This window comes from Cetorhinus maximus, chromosome 26, assembly GCF_964194155.1.
Source record: "Cetorhinus maximus chromosome 26, sCetMax3.hap1.1, whole genome shotgun sequence".
NCBI lineage: Eukaryota > Metazoa > Chordata > Chondrichthyes > Lamniformes > Cetorhinidae > Cetorhinus > Cetorhinus maximus.
This window is the reverse complement of record NC_135904.1, coordinates 16,457,193-16,473,029: the sequence shown is the minus strand read 5'-3', so window position 1 is coordinate 16,473,029 and position 15,837 is coordinate 16,457,193. Positions and strand designations below refer to the sequence as shown.

At 43.0% G+C, this 15,837-nt stretch overlaps 1 protein-coding gene across 2 annotated transcripts in view; it reads left to right on the top strand.

The window, feature by feature from the left end:
* The first annotated feature begins 1,196 nt into the window (after positions 1-1,196).
* lysmd2 (LysM, putative peptidoglycan-binding, domain containing 2) overlaps positions 1,197-15,837 on the top strand; it is a 60,605-nt gene continuing 45,964 nt past the window's right edge. For both annotated transcript variants that reach the window (XR_013573477.1, XM_078530231.1), the window contains exon 1: positions 1,197-1,425. Coding sequence is in view for 1 of the 2 variants with exons in the window: in XM_078530231.1 (XP_078386357.1) it covers positions 1,228-1,425 (198 nt within the window). In the remaining variant the exon portion in view is untranslated. The remainder of the gene's footprint in view (positions 1,426-15,837) is intronic.

Sequence of the window (15,837 nt, the reverse complement as noted above, 5' to 3'; positions counted from 1 at the left end):
TTGAAGGGTCATGAGGGCTTGAAACGTCAACTCTTTTCTTCTCCGCCGATGCTGCCAGACCTGCTGAGTTTTTCCAGGTAATTCTGTTTTTGTATCATGAAACCATTGCTGATTGCCTCCTGCACACCCCCCACCACCACCCCAACCGATCCTTACCTGGTCTGGCCTATATGTGACGCCAGACCCACAGCAAGGTGGTTGACTCTTAACTGCCCTCTGAAATGGCTGAGTTACAACCCTTCAGTTGTAACATGGGCTCTGCAACAATTCAAGAAGGTGGCTCACAACCACCAGCTCAAGGGGAAGGGCAATAAATGCTGGCCTAGCCAGTGATGCCCACATCCTGTGAATGAATGAACACAATGGGATTGGAATAAATTCAACCTAACACATCACTTGATTTTACGCTCCACTGCCTGACAAGTGGGCTGCCTTTTTCCCCACGGAGTCTGGTTAGGCTAGAATCACCCTTAAATTGCTTAAGGCACGACCTGTCCATCCACGACGCACAAAGTCTTCACTTAAAGACAGAGGAGTCAATGTCCAGCGCAAAAGAGGCCATTCGGCCCATCTGGCGTTTATCCGCCCCTCAGCCAGCGCAAAAGAACTTTACAGTTATACAGCACCATCCCATCGGGCTTTAAACCAATCAAATGCAAGTGTCAAGTCTCGCGCGCAGCAATGTCATAACGATCAGCTCATTTTTTATTTAAAAAAAAGAAACGGGAAGTTGTTTGAGGGACAAAGTATTGGCTAAAGTAGCAGAAAATCCCCTGATCTCCCACAGGGAGAGAGAGACAGAGCCACAGGGTCTCGACATTCAGAGGAGGCATCACTTCCGACAGTGTCGCACTCCCTCTGCAGTGCTGTCCGCGCGCGGGGGGCGGGAGGTGCTCAGGCTCAGGGGCTGGGATTCGAACCCGGACCCCTCCGGGCTCAGAGGCGACTCCGTTACCGACTGAGCCACAGCTGCTGTTGTCCCTCCGGCGCCTCAGGGAAAAGCCGCTCGGCGGCGGCGGCGGGGATTTGGCGGCGGTTCCGCTGCTGACGGGGGGGGGGCGGAGGGGGATTTGGTCACTCGGCCGCCGCCGCAGGAGGAGGAGGAGGAGCCGCCGCACCTGAGGCGCGGTCTCCAGGCCCCCCGCCCCCCACCCCACCCCCCCTCGGGTTTTACCCCCTCCTGCCCCCCGCGCGGGGGGAAGGGGAGGGGGGGATTGCTGCCGAAGGATGGCCGAGGCCCAGCCGCCCGGTGCCGGCGGAGCGGACGAGTCGGAGGCCGAGCTGTCCCAGAGCCTGGCCCGGACCAAGACGCGCTCGTACGGCAGCACGGCCAGTGTGTCGGCCCCGCTGGCCGAGAAATACATCCAGCACCCGGTCAGCCCGAACGACACCCTTCGAGGCCTCGCCCTGCGCTACGGAGTCACGGTAAGTCCCGGAGCCGGAGCCGGGTTAGCGGAGCGGGAAAGACTGAGACCCCGCCCCGGGCTGAGGGGCAACTCGAACCGCCCCCCCCCGGAGCATCCTCATCCTCCTGTCCCGGGGACAACCTTCTCCCCGCCCTGGAGCATCCAAATGCCCCACCCTCACTCTGATCTTCATTCCCCTCACCCACAAGGACTTTTCCAATCCAATCCCCACCTCACATTGCAGCAGCCGCTCCTCCTGCCTTCCCTTCCCTTCCCTTTCCTGCCTGCCCTGCGTTCAATCCTCAATCCCCCCCCCTTTGATGATCCCCCCCCTCTTTGATGATCCCCCTCCTCCTCCCCCACCTTTGATGATCCCCCCCCTCCTCCCCCACCTTTGATGATCCCCCCCCTCCTCCCCCACCTTTGATGATCCCCCCCCTCCTCCCCCACCTTTGATGATCCCCCCCCTCCTCCCCCACCTTTGATGATCCCCCCCCTCCTCCCCCACCTTTGATGATCCCCCCTCCTCCCCCACCTTTGATGATCCCCCCTCCTCCCCCACCTTTGATGATCCCCCCCCTCCTCCCCCACCTTTGATGATCCCCCCCCTCCTCCCCCACCTTTGATGATCCCCCCTCCTCCCCCACCTTTGATGATCCCCCCTCCTCCCCCACCTTTGATGATCCCCCCCCTCCTCCCCCACCTTTGATGATCCCCCCCCTCCTCCCCCAGCTTTGATGATCCCCCCCCTCCTCCCCCACCTTTGATGACCCCCCCTCCTCCCCCACCTTTGATGACCCCCCTCTTCCCCCACCTTTGATGACCCCCCTCTTCCCCCACCTTTGATGATCCCCCCATCCTCCCCCACCTTTGATGGCCCTCACCCTACCTTCATCCTATCCCTGATCTCCTCCCTGACACCAACACCCCCCCCCCCCTCCCAAATACCCATCCTGACCGTCAAGGGGCAACTCCATTCCATACCCCACCCCCAGAGCCAACTCCAGTCCCTACGCCCACTATGGCAACTGTACCACCTCCACCCCTAACTCCCACTCCCACCCTCAGCTAGATGTATGGGGGGGTGGGTGGTGAGTGAAAGAAAGAGATGCACATGGGTCAAAGTGGGTAGGCTACACAGGTGGAATGGGGTATGAGGAGGTGTACCAGTGCTTTTGGGTGGGGGAATGAGGAAACAACCCTGGTGGCACAGAGGGTTGGGGTTGCCTTAGGGGCTCTGGGTCACCTTCGAAGCTCTGGGTCGGGTTGGGGATCAGGGATCAGGCATCACGCATTCTGAGGGAGGTCCTGGCTAACTTCTCATCTTCCAACCCCTTACTGAGGTCAGTTGAAACATCCCCTCCCCAAGCTGAGATAAACGAACAGAGGGTAGTTTTGAAATTGGGTAATTTTGGATTATTAGATAGTTGTGGTAGATCCAGGCTGAGATGACAGTCTGGGGCCAGCTGCATTGAGAATTAACATGCTTTTCTGTGTTGTTCTTCACTGATGCTGCTGGTTTCTTAACATCAGCACCAATGGTAGCTAAACAGAACAAAAATGGCATCTTGTGAGAGATAAAATGAACTACTGTTGTTTCTCCTGACATTGGTTATTGACAATAAAAGCCCATGGGTTCCACATTAATTGTTGGACGAAGGATGTGGAGTTGAACCCAGGGCCGAGTCCATTAGCTAAAACAACGTGGTTCTTTGCAGAAAGAACTGTAAATTGTGAGGGAGTCAAGTCAGATTTTGCTTTTGTAACATGAAAAAGAAAAAGTTTTTTTTTGGTTGCCCATTCCAGAGTGTGTTTTTTGAGGGTAGTCGGGAGGGGTGTTGGGGGGGTGGGGGGGGTGTGGTGTGGGAGTGAGGTACACAAAGTCACTGCTTTGTGTGATGAATAACCTATTTGAGTGAAAAATGAGACTAAGTCACTTGAATGAATTCTGGTTTAGTGCTTGTCCAGCATTCATAGGATTCCAAAATTAATTTGGAATTTGGCCTTGGTACTGCTATTCACAACCATATCATAATTATCTGTCACTAGCTGATGTGAGTTCTGAGTGGTCAAAGAACAAGTCGTACAGACTGTTCATTATCGAAATGTTAACAGTTCGGTAAACTACTCGTATGTTGAATTCCTATTGCCTTAGCAAACGACTAGTAAGGCACAACAGAAGTCTCGACTCCTAGAATCGGCTCACTTGCTACAGATTGATTAATAATAAATGTATATGTATTCTTCATGCATGCATTTATAACTTTGTGACCAAAACAAACTGAGGAAATATTCCTCCCTACATGTCAAACCTTGGATAGGACAGAATAAACACATTAAAGTACATATCATGCTCGCCCAAACGCCTCTAATGCCTTTCTGTCCTACCAGTGACTGCTGTTGCTGGGGCATGGTTACGTAGGTGCTGTTTGCCTTCTGATATCGTGTAAGTGGCCATGCAATATGTATTAGCTTAGGTAGAGTGTTTGGGTAACTGTAACTGTCCATCGGTCCAGCTAAGCCCAACCCAGTTCTTTCCTGAGGTATACACACATACCAGCGTTTATGCTCCACATGAGCATCCTTACACCACCCCCCCACTTTGTCTCAGTCGATCAGTGCACTCCTCCCTCCCCTTCCTTTCTCTCTCATCTAGCTTTCCCTTAAATGCATCTATTGTTATTTGCCTTAACTGCTCCTTGTGGTAATGAGCTCCACATTCTCACCACTCTGGGTAAAGAGGTTTGTCCTGAATTCTCTGTTGGGTTTATCAGTCAGTAATTTTATATCTATAACCTTTTTGGAGTTCCCCACAATCATAGAATGGTTACAGCACAGAAGGATAAAAACAAAAAACTACTGCGGATGCTGGAAATCCAAAGCAAAAACAGAATTACCTGGAAAAACTCAGCAGGTCTGGCAGCATCGGTGGAGAAGAAAAGTGTCGACGTTTCGAGTCCTCACGACCCTTCAACAGAATTGAGTTCTGTTGAAGGGTCGTGAGGACTCGAAACGTCGACTCTTTTCTTCTCCACCGATGCTGCCAGACCTGCTGAGTTTTTCCAGGTAATTCTGTTTTTGTTACAGCACAGAAGGAGGCCATTTGGCCTGTCATATCTGTGCTGGCTCTCAGTAAGAGCTACTTAGCTACCTTGTCATCTTAGCCTTACAAATTTTTCCCCTCAGAGTTATCCAGTTCTCTTTTCAAAGCTGTATTTGCATCTGCCTCAGACACTTTCGGACCATGCATTCCCGATCCTAACCACTGACTGGGCAGAATTTTAGGCAGTGGGATTTTACGTTCCCACTGAAGTCAATGGGGTTTATAATGGCTCGCCGCATTTTACACCCCCGTCCCCGCTGAAACGGGGCTGTAAAATTCTGCCCACTGTGTGGAAAAAATGAAAACATTTTCTCTCTGGCATCCTATAAACCCTTTCATAAATTTAAAGTATTTCTATCAGGTCGCCCCTCAGCCTTTTTCTTAGAACAATGTTGGTCTTTCCAGAGAAGTATATCTGTTCTGTTATCCTTGTAAATCAATGTTAAGTGGAAGAGTTTCTGTATTGCCCAGTTGGTAAAATAGTGCAATAGTGTTAGCAGTCCAAGTTGCCATTAATATTTTAGATGATAAAGGCAATTCTGGGAAACTTAAAAGTAATATTGAAATTTCTTCTACTCATCGCATGTGGTTCTCTTTGAGCTATGCTTTCCAGCTCTTAATTGATTTCTATTTTATTGTGTGAGCTAATGGTAAAACTCCTCCCTCAGCCATATTCCTCCACCAATTCAGAGAGTTCTTTATTGTGTAGTTATCAAAATTTCCATGAAGTTACAAAATAAACCATTACTTTTGTTAACTGCATTTAGTAACTAAACATGGATCATTTTAATGCCTGTTTTGTGTTGCTAATGATTAACCCTACGCCTATAAGCCCTGACATGAGTTCAAGTGGCTGAAAACTATCATACTAAATTACTACCTTAAATCAACCTTTTTCATAAATAATTTGAAAGGTTTAAACTTTAAGAGTTTTATTTTGTGTTTGGATTGTTGTTTATGTTAGCTTTGTGCGTGGGCTTCCTGTACTTGATTCATGGCAGCATTTCACACCAAGAGTTATTTATCAATAAATAGCCTTTGTTGCAGACTTATTTAGAGATAGGCTGCAACTGATTATCAGGAGCCATAGTGTTATGGATAATGGGTGGGGGCAGCTGATCTCTGGGTTTAGGTAAGTATTATAAGTGTCATCTAGAGGCACAGATGTAATTACTACTTATTGATATTTTGTATATATGCAATATTTAGTTTAAGGGAATGAGGTTTGTTGATGTTTGGGGTTTTGCCTTTTCTTAGTTGACATTGACCAATGAGCTCTGTGCATTTGCTGCATGACTGCATGCAGTCTCCTTGAGGTAATGTCATCGTAGCAGGTTTAAATGCATGAATTGCCTGAAAGTACCTCGTCAGTATAATCATTAAGTAACTTTGGACCATTTCTCTTAATTCATAGCTGTTAAGCACCAAATTCCAATCTTATTGGGTAATTCAGTTTTTTTTAGTACAAGAGATGACTTTGAATCATCAGGAGTGGACTATATAACAATATCGTTAAGATCTGTCAGCAAACCACTTGTCATGGAGGGCATTTGCAATGTTTATATGAATTCCTAATTTAAAAAGGCACAGTTAATAATGTTGCATCAGGGAATGTTCACATTGTGGGATTTATAATTATGTACAATGCGGACAAAATCATATTTTTGGTGGGGCATGTTTTCCTTCCTACGATTTAGTAATAAATTAGCAAATGTTGTGAGTTAGTTACCCAATAAAAGGCACTCTGCAACTGGTGTGACACTAGGACTCACACAGCGAATCAGACTTATCACTAGAATCTGCTGGGAGCTGTTTCACACTTAACTGTCAGTAAAATGTAGATCTTTTAAGGAATGAGATTGCTGATCTTTCTCAGTCCCTGTGTTCTACAAAATTAAAATTACTTAAACCTGTCCATAATGCCAAATTCATACAATTTGCGGAGTTGATGAATGTAATCAGTAAGTTAACTGACCACCCAATAGAAGACGAGCCTTTGAGTTAATGGCTACACATGCTCCATTGTCTGCGTGAAACACTAGTGTGTGTGTCATGCTGTTGAAGGGTGAGCCAATCATCTCGAGTTTTGTAGCTATTGTGATTTTACAGTTAAATCAGCATAGTCAGGATTTCGTGACTCGTAATAAAAACAGAAAATGCTGGAAACGCTCAGCAGGTCAGGCAGCATCAGTGAAGAATCAAACAGTTCTTCAGGAGTTTGCTGCTTATGTGATGTGTCGCAAGGTTTTCTGGCCATATAAAATTCTCTTTTCAAATAATTGGGAAGAACTACTTGTTCTTGTTTTTTTTTTTACATAGCTGTATTGCAGCACAGGGGCTATAAATAGAAGAAAAGGGACCATAAATGTCACTAATAAATCCAGCAGGGAATTCAGGAGCAAAATTCTTATCCAGTAGCGGTTAGAATATAGAATTCACTAACATAAGCAGAGGTTAAGGGGAAGCTAGATAAGCAGTAGGGAAGGAGGAATAAAAGGATGTGTTGATGGGCTTGAAGACAGAAGCTAATGCAAAGTATAAATACCGGCATGGAACTGTTGGCCTGAATGACCTGTGTCTGTACTTTAAATACAATGCAATACAATAGAAATAACTATTTCAAACTTATGAAAAAGGACAGGAACAATTAGCTGGTCCAGTGCACCTCTCCTATACTGCCATAGTGCAGCTCCTGTACATCACCCACCAACAATCTCCTGTGAGAGGCAAAAAAAAACTTGGACAGAAACCCTAGACCAACTGAGAAATTCCTCTATGACCTGTGAAGGAATCAAACAGAACCAAATGGAAGATGAGTTTATTTTTATGCAGTGAGTTGTGATGATGTGGAATGCATTGCCTGAAAGGGTGGTGGAAGCAGATTCAACAACAGCTTTCAAAGGGAATTTAGATATGTACTTGAAAAGGAAAGAGGACATGTACTTAAAAAGGAAAGATTTGGAGAGCCATGGGGGAAGAGTAGAAGAATGGGATTAATTGGTCTTTCAAAGAGCTGGCATCTGCACAATGGACCATTGGCTCCATGACCAAGTTCCAGAAGACTGCAATGGCAAAGTAGCTTATTCCAGTGACCCACCTATATTCTATATACAGTTATGTTGACCAATCTTAGGAACTCATCCAGCTCCCTTTTAATGCTCAGGTTATGAAAACATTATGAGCTGGCATTTTGATTTGTTTGAAAAAGAATCTTGCTGTTTTCACTAATCAGAAAATACTTCAATATTGCACAGGCAAACTGCAGTTGCAATTGATTAATCTTACAAACTTTAGCAGTATTCCCTCATTCCTCTCTCTTTACTCGCTCCCCTATAGCTGTTTTAAAATGGCGCTGTGATTCTGCAGCTACCAGTTTCAGCTTGGTGCCAGCTTAGATGACAGTTGCTAAGTTATACTGCTGGCTGTGTTTTACCTTCTTGGCAAGTAAACTATTCACAGAAGTTAGAAGACCTGGTTAAAGTTTAACATCGGCAAAGAACTGATGTGCCAGGTTGGGAAAGTTTGTTTTTTGACTCTGCCTTACATGAGCTGCATTGAGCTGAGTGCTTTCACTTATAAATTACTTCATACAGCTTGCTTTAATACAAAGTTAAAACTGATTTGGGCACAAGGTATGTAGTCGAAACATGATATTGTTGTTAATTTTGTTTAAACAAATATCTAAAGTACCTGATATTCACAGTGAATGCTGCTACATATTCTCTTGCTGAAAATGAACAGAATCTTGCTGTCTAAAAGAACAGCACAGATGGCAGTGCAATGATGTCATAGTATCTCGCATTACTTGCAAATTTAACATCTACAGCCTGGTGGTTTTCACTGCTGTGGTGCTGACATTGTACTAATATAACACCATTGACTGGATAGCTTTGCAGAATTTATTTGGTAAATATTCTGATTAACTTCCAATTGGAGATGTAGTCTCACTAACAACTGCAAAATGGTTACAAGTATTTTGTAAACTGACATACTAAGTTATGCTTTTTGCAGCTAGAATCTATTGGTGCTTTTTTGAATCATTGCATTTTCATGCTTATCCAAGTACATACTTAGCAATTCTTCTTTAAGTTGCAATGTTTTTTTAACTTTAAATTATAAAGTGCTTTGTATTGTTAAATTGGGAATTTAAAGAGTAAAGGACTTGATACTCCGTTTAATGTGTAATTGATGTGTTTTTAGAAATAAGGAAGATGATTTTTATTGAAACTGACTTGACACAAATTGTTAGAGTTAGTTCAAAATTGTTGATCTTATAAACTTTAGAATCTATTGGAAGAAGTTCTCAAATTTATCGATGTAGTCAGTCATCTCCCTCAAATAGGAGTCACGTCACTGACTCTTTACTGTTCTTAGGAATGAGGCAGCCTAGAGATTTTGCTTTCAGGCTTGTACAATCTGACTCTGTAGCCAATTCTGTGTAGCCTCCTCACCAATGAAGCCTGACTCAGATAAATAGCATACCCAGAAACAACATGAAGCTCCCCCATAAACCATTGAGAATAATCAACAGATAGCTTGCTCTAAAATTGAATTGACAATCTCTGTTTTTCATCAATGTTGCCATTTAACTTGGTTTAAGTAGTTCAGTGATCAGACAATAAATTTTGGATAAGGAGACACTTGATGCAGTGCTATCAGAACAATTTATTAAACAACAAATGTTATACTTAACAAATCAAGGCAATCAGTGTCCAAGTTGAGATGGTTCTTGCTTCCCACTGACACTAGTGTACAGGCGGCTCATGACTGCTATTTTCTTATCTTTCCCTATGACTTCTTCAAATCTGTGCCATGAACCTCTAGGTCTGTTTCATTTATCCGCTGTAACCAGTCAGTGGCTCTTCCTGTATTCTGGTGTACTTGTTGTTAGTTAATCTATACCTAACCTGATTAGTTAATCTATACCCAACACTGCTTTGATTGGTCCGCTATTTCACCATCGATTAATTCATTACTTGTGGTCACTTGACCTCGGGTACGTGCCAAACAACATGTTTTTTAGCAGTCTATTGTTAGCTTCTTTCTGGATAGACATCTGCCAGACTGGCTGACCCCTTCACCCATTAGCTCCAAAGTTCATTAGTTTCTCTATTTTCTGCAAAACATATCCAGCTTTTCTGTTACATTTTCTCCACAACTTATGATATAGTTCGGAGACCTGTTCTTTTATTTCCTTTTTTCCTATTTCGGTTATCCATCCTTGTGACAATGTGGTTTTTGATAACTTAAGCCATGCAAGCAGTATTTTTCCACTGAAGCACACATCTAAAATTAATTCTTCGTCAAGAGCTTTTTCAAAATGCATATAAATGTATATAAAAATTTATAATAAAAGTATAAAAAGTACAAAAAGCTCACATATCTGACATTAGGTATCATTGAAGAGGTATTGCCAGCTTTGTTTCATGATGATTTCACCTTTGAAATGGCTTCCGTTGTGGTTATAACGTTCTGTTTCCTTTCTATTTCACAAATGGATGTGCTCCAGTGCTCCTGTATAGTTTAAACCTGATGATAATTCGAAGGTTTCTCACACAAAAGAATAATCAGACAAAGATGCAGTGTCGAGTCAAAGCAGGAGATAGTAGGATCACCTAGAAGTTCCCCTCCAAGTCACTTATCATCCTGACTTGGACGTGTCTCACCTTTCATCCATTGTCACCAGATCACTCCCCTGGAATTCCCTATATAATACCATTATGGGAACACCATCACTGCAGGGACTGCTGCAATACAAAGAGAGCCAGCCAAACTTTGCGCAGCTAGGGTGGGCAATAAATGCCTAATCAGTGTGCCCATATTGTGAAAATAATTTTTAAAAAATCTAAATTCTACTTCATGATTAGCATTGTCTTCTGTCCTATCATCTACAACTTTTGTAATGCCTGTGGGTCTCAGCATTTCACATGGACTTAATTTTGAAAAAAAAGGCTAGATATTTAGACCTCTGGTCGGGAATATGAAGGGACCATAATTTTTGCCTTTTACAATGCTTGAGACCTCAACTGGTGCCTGGCTCCTGAAACAGATTTTTCATGGTTGATTACAAGCTGAATGTAACATTTCCAGAGCTCACTTAAAACTGGCTGCTGGGAAGATCCATTCAAAACATGCAATTGAGTACGTGCATGTGTCTGCCCAGGAAATGCAAGACTTGTCTTTGCACGATAGTTTGTTTTACAGAGCTGATTATATGCTCAAACATCACACAGCTGAAGCAATTGTGAAAGTAGAACCTTCGGTGATTGCTTGAACATGTTGAATGACATTAGACTAATTGTTCCATAGTATTACAAATGTTGTGATTCAGCAAAAGAAATATGTGAGCTCTTATTACTGATCCACTTACAGAAATAGTTATTTCAGTATCCCTTAAAGAATCTAGAAATATAATAATTTCTAGTTCAGAAATATGACATTCAGGACCTAAGAGTTAGACGACTGTTTAATTTAGCCCTTTTTTCCTTAATGGTTCAGGGATCGATGCAGTAGGTCATGAAGCACTGAGCCATGTAGATTAGGAACAACTCCAGTTTGATCTTCTCCTGGACAACTTTGACTGTGCTTCAATCTGGATTTGGGGTTCCAAAGTTGCAGAGAAAAGAAGAGTGTTGCACATTAACGTTCCTGGTCATTGTCCAGGTATTGCTTGCTAGAAAAAATCAGTGTGTATGTCATGGTGAAAAATGAATTCAGCCTGAATAATGTCTGTAGTTTGTCGGTGCAGCATCTGGTTACAATTAAACCAGTGTGCATGATCCAAGGGGTCCTCCATTTTGCCCCTGACGCACCCCTCCCCTGTCAAGAATACTCCACAGATCCATTGTAAGACAACACTATTTTTTGAGATTGGCTGCTGCCATGTGATTAAAAGTCCAGCAGCAAATTCATGCACAGCAAGATCACACGACTGAAAATCAGATGGCTCACCATATATGGGATACACCTGATCTCCAGCTGACTTCCCAATGCAAAAAAGGTCAGCTTTCATGGCTGTCCGCACCTTGCACGAATGATAGCCTGAGATAAGATCCAGGTGGCTGTGGCAACAAACAGTTTGATTAGTTGCCTGTGCTGTGCTGTGCTGTGCTTGGCTGTAAACATGGACAAAGCGGTCAGCCACAAAGAGTGAAAAGTGAAGCTGACCAGATGTTTGTCAACACTGATTAATTCTTAGCCCATAACCCCACAAATTGGACGTCAAACCCCACCGAGCTGTTGCTCGGCTTAGCCAGTTTAAACATGGTGGGGAGAAGAACCTACTGAGAACTGTTGGTAACGGATTTGGGAGAGGAGAGGGGTCTCCTCTCTCTCTCTCTCTCTCTCTCTCTCTCTCTCTCTCACAAAATCGCTGGTGGAGGCACCGCATTGGCCCACTGCTCGTTAGCACGTTAAATTAAATTCTCTTTGAAGGTCTTTAAAAAATGGCCTATTTTGCAGTCTCATAGGCATAAACAGGGTGCCACTGACATCGGTAGTGAACAGTCTCATTCTTTTGTGCTTGCAGAATGGGAGTTTTAAAAGGATTTTATTTTTGAAAAATGCTTATTTGGCAGACCCTGTGACATCTATGGACCCCCGGTTGAGAACCCCAGTTGGAGAGGTTCCATAAGAACCTTCAGAAACAAAGAGCAAGAAGCTTGCCTTGTTTGATTTATTTCAACCCCACTTAACTTTTCTCACAAAGAGAGAGATTATTGCTCATGGAATAAAAGGGACAGTAGCAACATGGATACAAAATTGGCTGAAAAAAAGGAAGCAGAGAGTAATGGTCAATGGATATTTTTCGAGCTGGAGGAAGATTTGTAATGGAGTTCCCCAGGGGTCAGTATTGGGACTCTTGTTTTTCTTGGTATATATTAATGACCTAGATCTTGGTGTGCAGGGGACAATTTCAAAGTTTGCAGATGTTATGAAGCTTGGGAGTGTTGTGAACTGCGAGGAGGACAGTGTGGAACTTCAAGAGGACATTGACAAGTTGGTGGAGTGGGCAGATAGGTGGCAGATGAAGTTCAATGTGGAGAAGTGAGAGGTGGTGCATTTTGGCAGGAAGAACATGGACAGACAATATAAAATAAGGGGTGAAATTTTGAAGGGGTGCAGGAGCAGAAAGGCTTGGGTGTGTATGTGTATAGATCATTGAAGGTGACAGGACAGGTGGAGAGAGCAGTTAATAAAGCATATAGTATCCTGGGCTTTATTAATAGGGGCATAGAGTACAAGAGCAGGGAGGTTAGCTGAATTTACAAGACACTCATTAGACCTCAGCTCCTCAGCTGGAATATTGTGTACAGTTCTGGGCACCATATTATAGGAAGGATGTGAACACATCATAGTGTAGAAGAGGTTTACAAGAATTGTTCCAGGGATGAGAATCTTCAGCTCTGAGGATAGATTGGAGAGGTTGGGACTGTTCTCCTTGGAGAGAAGAAGGCTGAGAAGAGGTTTGATAGAGATGTTCAGGATCATGAGGGGCCTAGACAGAGTAGATAGGGAGAAGCTGTTCCTAATCGTAAAAGGATCAAGAATGAGAGGGCACAGATTTAAAGTGATTTGCAAAAGAAGCAAGTGTGACGTGAGAAAAAACTTTTGCACACGAGTGGTTCGGGTCTGGAATGCACTGCCTGGAAGTGTGGTGGAGGCAGGTTCAATCGAGACATTCAAGAGGACATTAGATGATTATTTGAATAGAAACAATGTGCAAGGATACAGTGAAAAAGCAGGGCAATGGCATTAGGTCATAATGCTCATTTGGAGAGCCAATGCAGACATGATGGTCCGAATGTCGTCCTCCTGTGCCGTTAAGATTCTGTGATTGTCCTCCTACTGTGCCGTTAAGATTCTGTGATTCTCTCTCTCTCTCTCTCTCTTTCTTTCTTTCTCTCCAGAGATGTATCTAATTTTCTTGGTAATCTATTTTACAAGTCCATTACCCCCTTTTTTTTAAAGCTCTGTTGGATTTTACTTGTAATTTTCTTGGTATTGAGAAATTTGACTAGATCACCTTCGTAAATTCTCTTCATAATCTTGAAAACCTTGGTTGAGTCATCCTGAAGTTCCTCATTTTCCAAGAAGAGAACAAGGCTAACTTGTGTAATCTTTCCTCATGACCTTGCGAATTGGAAGCTTGCCTTTGTACCATATCATGGGCAGTAACATCCTTCCTATGATTAGGTAACAAGACTGCACAGAGTTCTATAGATGGAGTTTGAACCAATTATTTATATAAGAACAATATAACTTCTCTTGATTTGTACTGTAGCTGGTTGCTGTTTCAACCCAATACTTCACTTTTTTTTTTACTTCTCACAAACAAAATCAAAAGGGGAAATATGTCTTGGAAACAATGACTTTCTCACATAAATGTCTCCCTTCTGGTTAGGCCTTGCACTTTTAATAAACACAATTTAAAAATACTTAACCTAGTTTTTTTTAAATTTGATGGCATGAGACCATTGAGCACTTGTGCAAGGGAAAATTAGCTAATGTATGAATGAATGGATAAACACCTTACCTATTCAGATTTCACTAGTAACCTTGTATATCTTTTTAATGTATTTTTGGTGTCAATAACACCACCGCCTTTTTCTGTCTCTCTCGTGCTTTTAAGGTTCTGCTGATGCATTTTAATTATCTTCAGTTAGCAACATCCTGTATAAATTGAAGGGATGATACTTGTACTTGCCATATTTTCCTTTGGTGACCACTTCAGTCATGTTACCTGTAATCAGTGTGAAGCATTCCTGCTGATGTTGAAGGGTCAAACAATGTGGTAGTGTAAGTCCTTTGAAAGACAGTCTTGAACCCTTATCTGCTCAATGGTCTCATGCCATCAAATTAAAAAAAAACTAGGTTAAGTATTTTTAATTGTGTTCATTAAAAGTGCAAGGCCTAACCAGAAGGGAGACATTTATGTGAGAAAGTGATTATTTCCATGACATATTTCCTCTTTAGGAAATGATAGACCTAGGGGCAGATTTCTTTGCCCTTCTACTGGGTGCTAGTGGATGATCTAGGTGAAGTGAGTGCGAGACAAATCAAATTGGGAAGAGCACACGCTTGTAAGCGAACTTGTCTGATTTTCCATCTGTCTAAATTAATGGATTGAAAACCCTTTCCTCTCCAAAGTTCATGAACATATTGTCTCCCAAATCTGTATCCGTTTTTACCGCAACGCCATACTTGAATATCCATTGAAGTTTCTGGCCCTGCCACAGCATTGAAACAACCCTAATCAAAGTCACAAATGGCATCCTGCTGTGACTCTGACACTTTTCCTTGGCCTCTCCTTAACACAGTCAACGCTACAGCATTCTCATCCAATGGCTCTCCTCCATTGTCCATTGGAACTACCCCTGCATTGTTTCAGTCTTGCCTATTGCTAACCAAAACACCCCCAGCAATGGTTTCTCTAAGGTGCATGACTCCTTTCTGTTGCCTATATTTTCTACACGTAGGCAATCCAACAGCTTCATGCTCAGGAGCAGGAAAATCTGCCCTACTTTCTTTGCATGCTGTTCTGAATTTTTTTTCATTATTGTTGTGGAAGTGGTTTGTGTGTGAAAATACACCCAAGCCATGATTTAGTTTTGCATCCTTTGTAGAAGTTGAGCCCTATGCTGTAAGTATTGTTTAAGTAACATTGAGGCACGTCATGTAGTTAGGTTGAGATACAGATCATGAATGGTGACCTAGTTTCTTGTAGAAATATTATAGCATTATTGTCACAAACAATTAATTAGATTGTGATTGTTATTGATTAACTACAACTGATGTGTTCAGTTGTGTGACAGGGGTTTAAAATGGACAAGGTTATATTTGCAAGCAATGTGTGGCTTCGTTACTGATAGAATGTCAAAGAACTCCAAATATGCAACAATTGTCACTACTACTTGATGTATCGTGGCTTCTCTCCTGCCCTGCTGTGTATACCCTGTACCTTTCCAAGTCTCATCCATCCATCACCCCATTGCTTATTGATCTGCATTGGCTTCCGGTCCCCCATTGCCTCAAATTTAAAATTCTCATCTTTGTATTTAAATCCCTTCATGGTCTCTCTCCTCCCTATGTTTGTAACCTTCTACAGCCTACAACTCCCTACAATCTCTGCTTTCTCTAACTCTGGGCAGTTGTGTATCCATCCCTCACTCCCTTTGTTCTCCCAGTAGTTGCCGTTCCTTTAGCCATCCAGGCCCTACACTGTGGAATTCCCTCCATAAAGCTCTATGCCTCTCCACCTCTCCTCCTCCTTTGGTTTGGCATCATTTTTTTTTTGTGGATTAGGCCTCTGTAAAAAGTTTTACATGT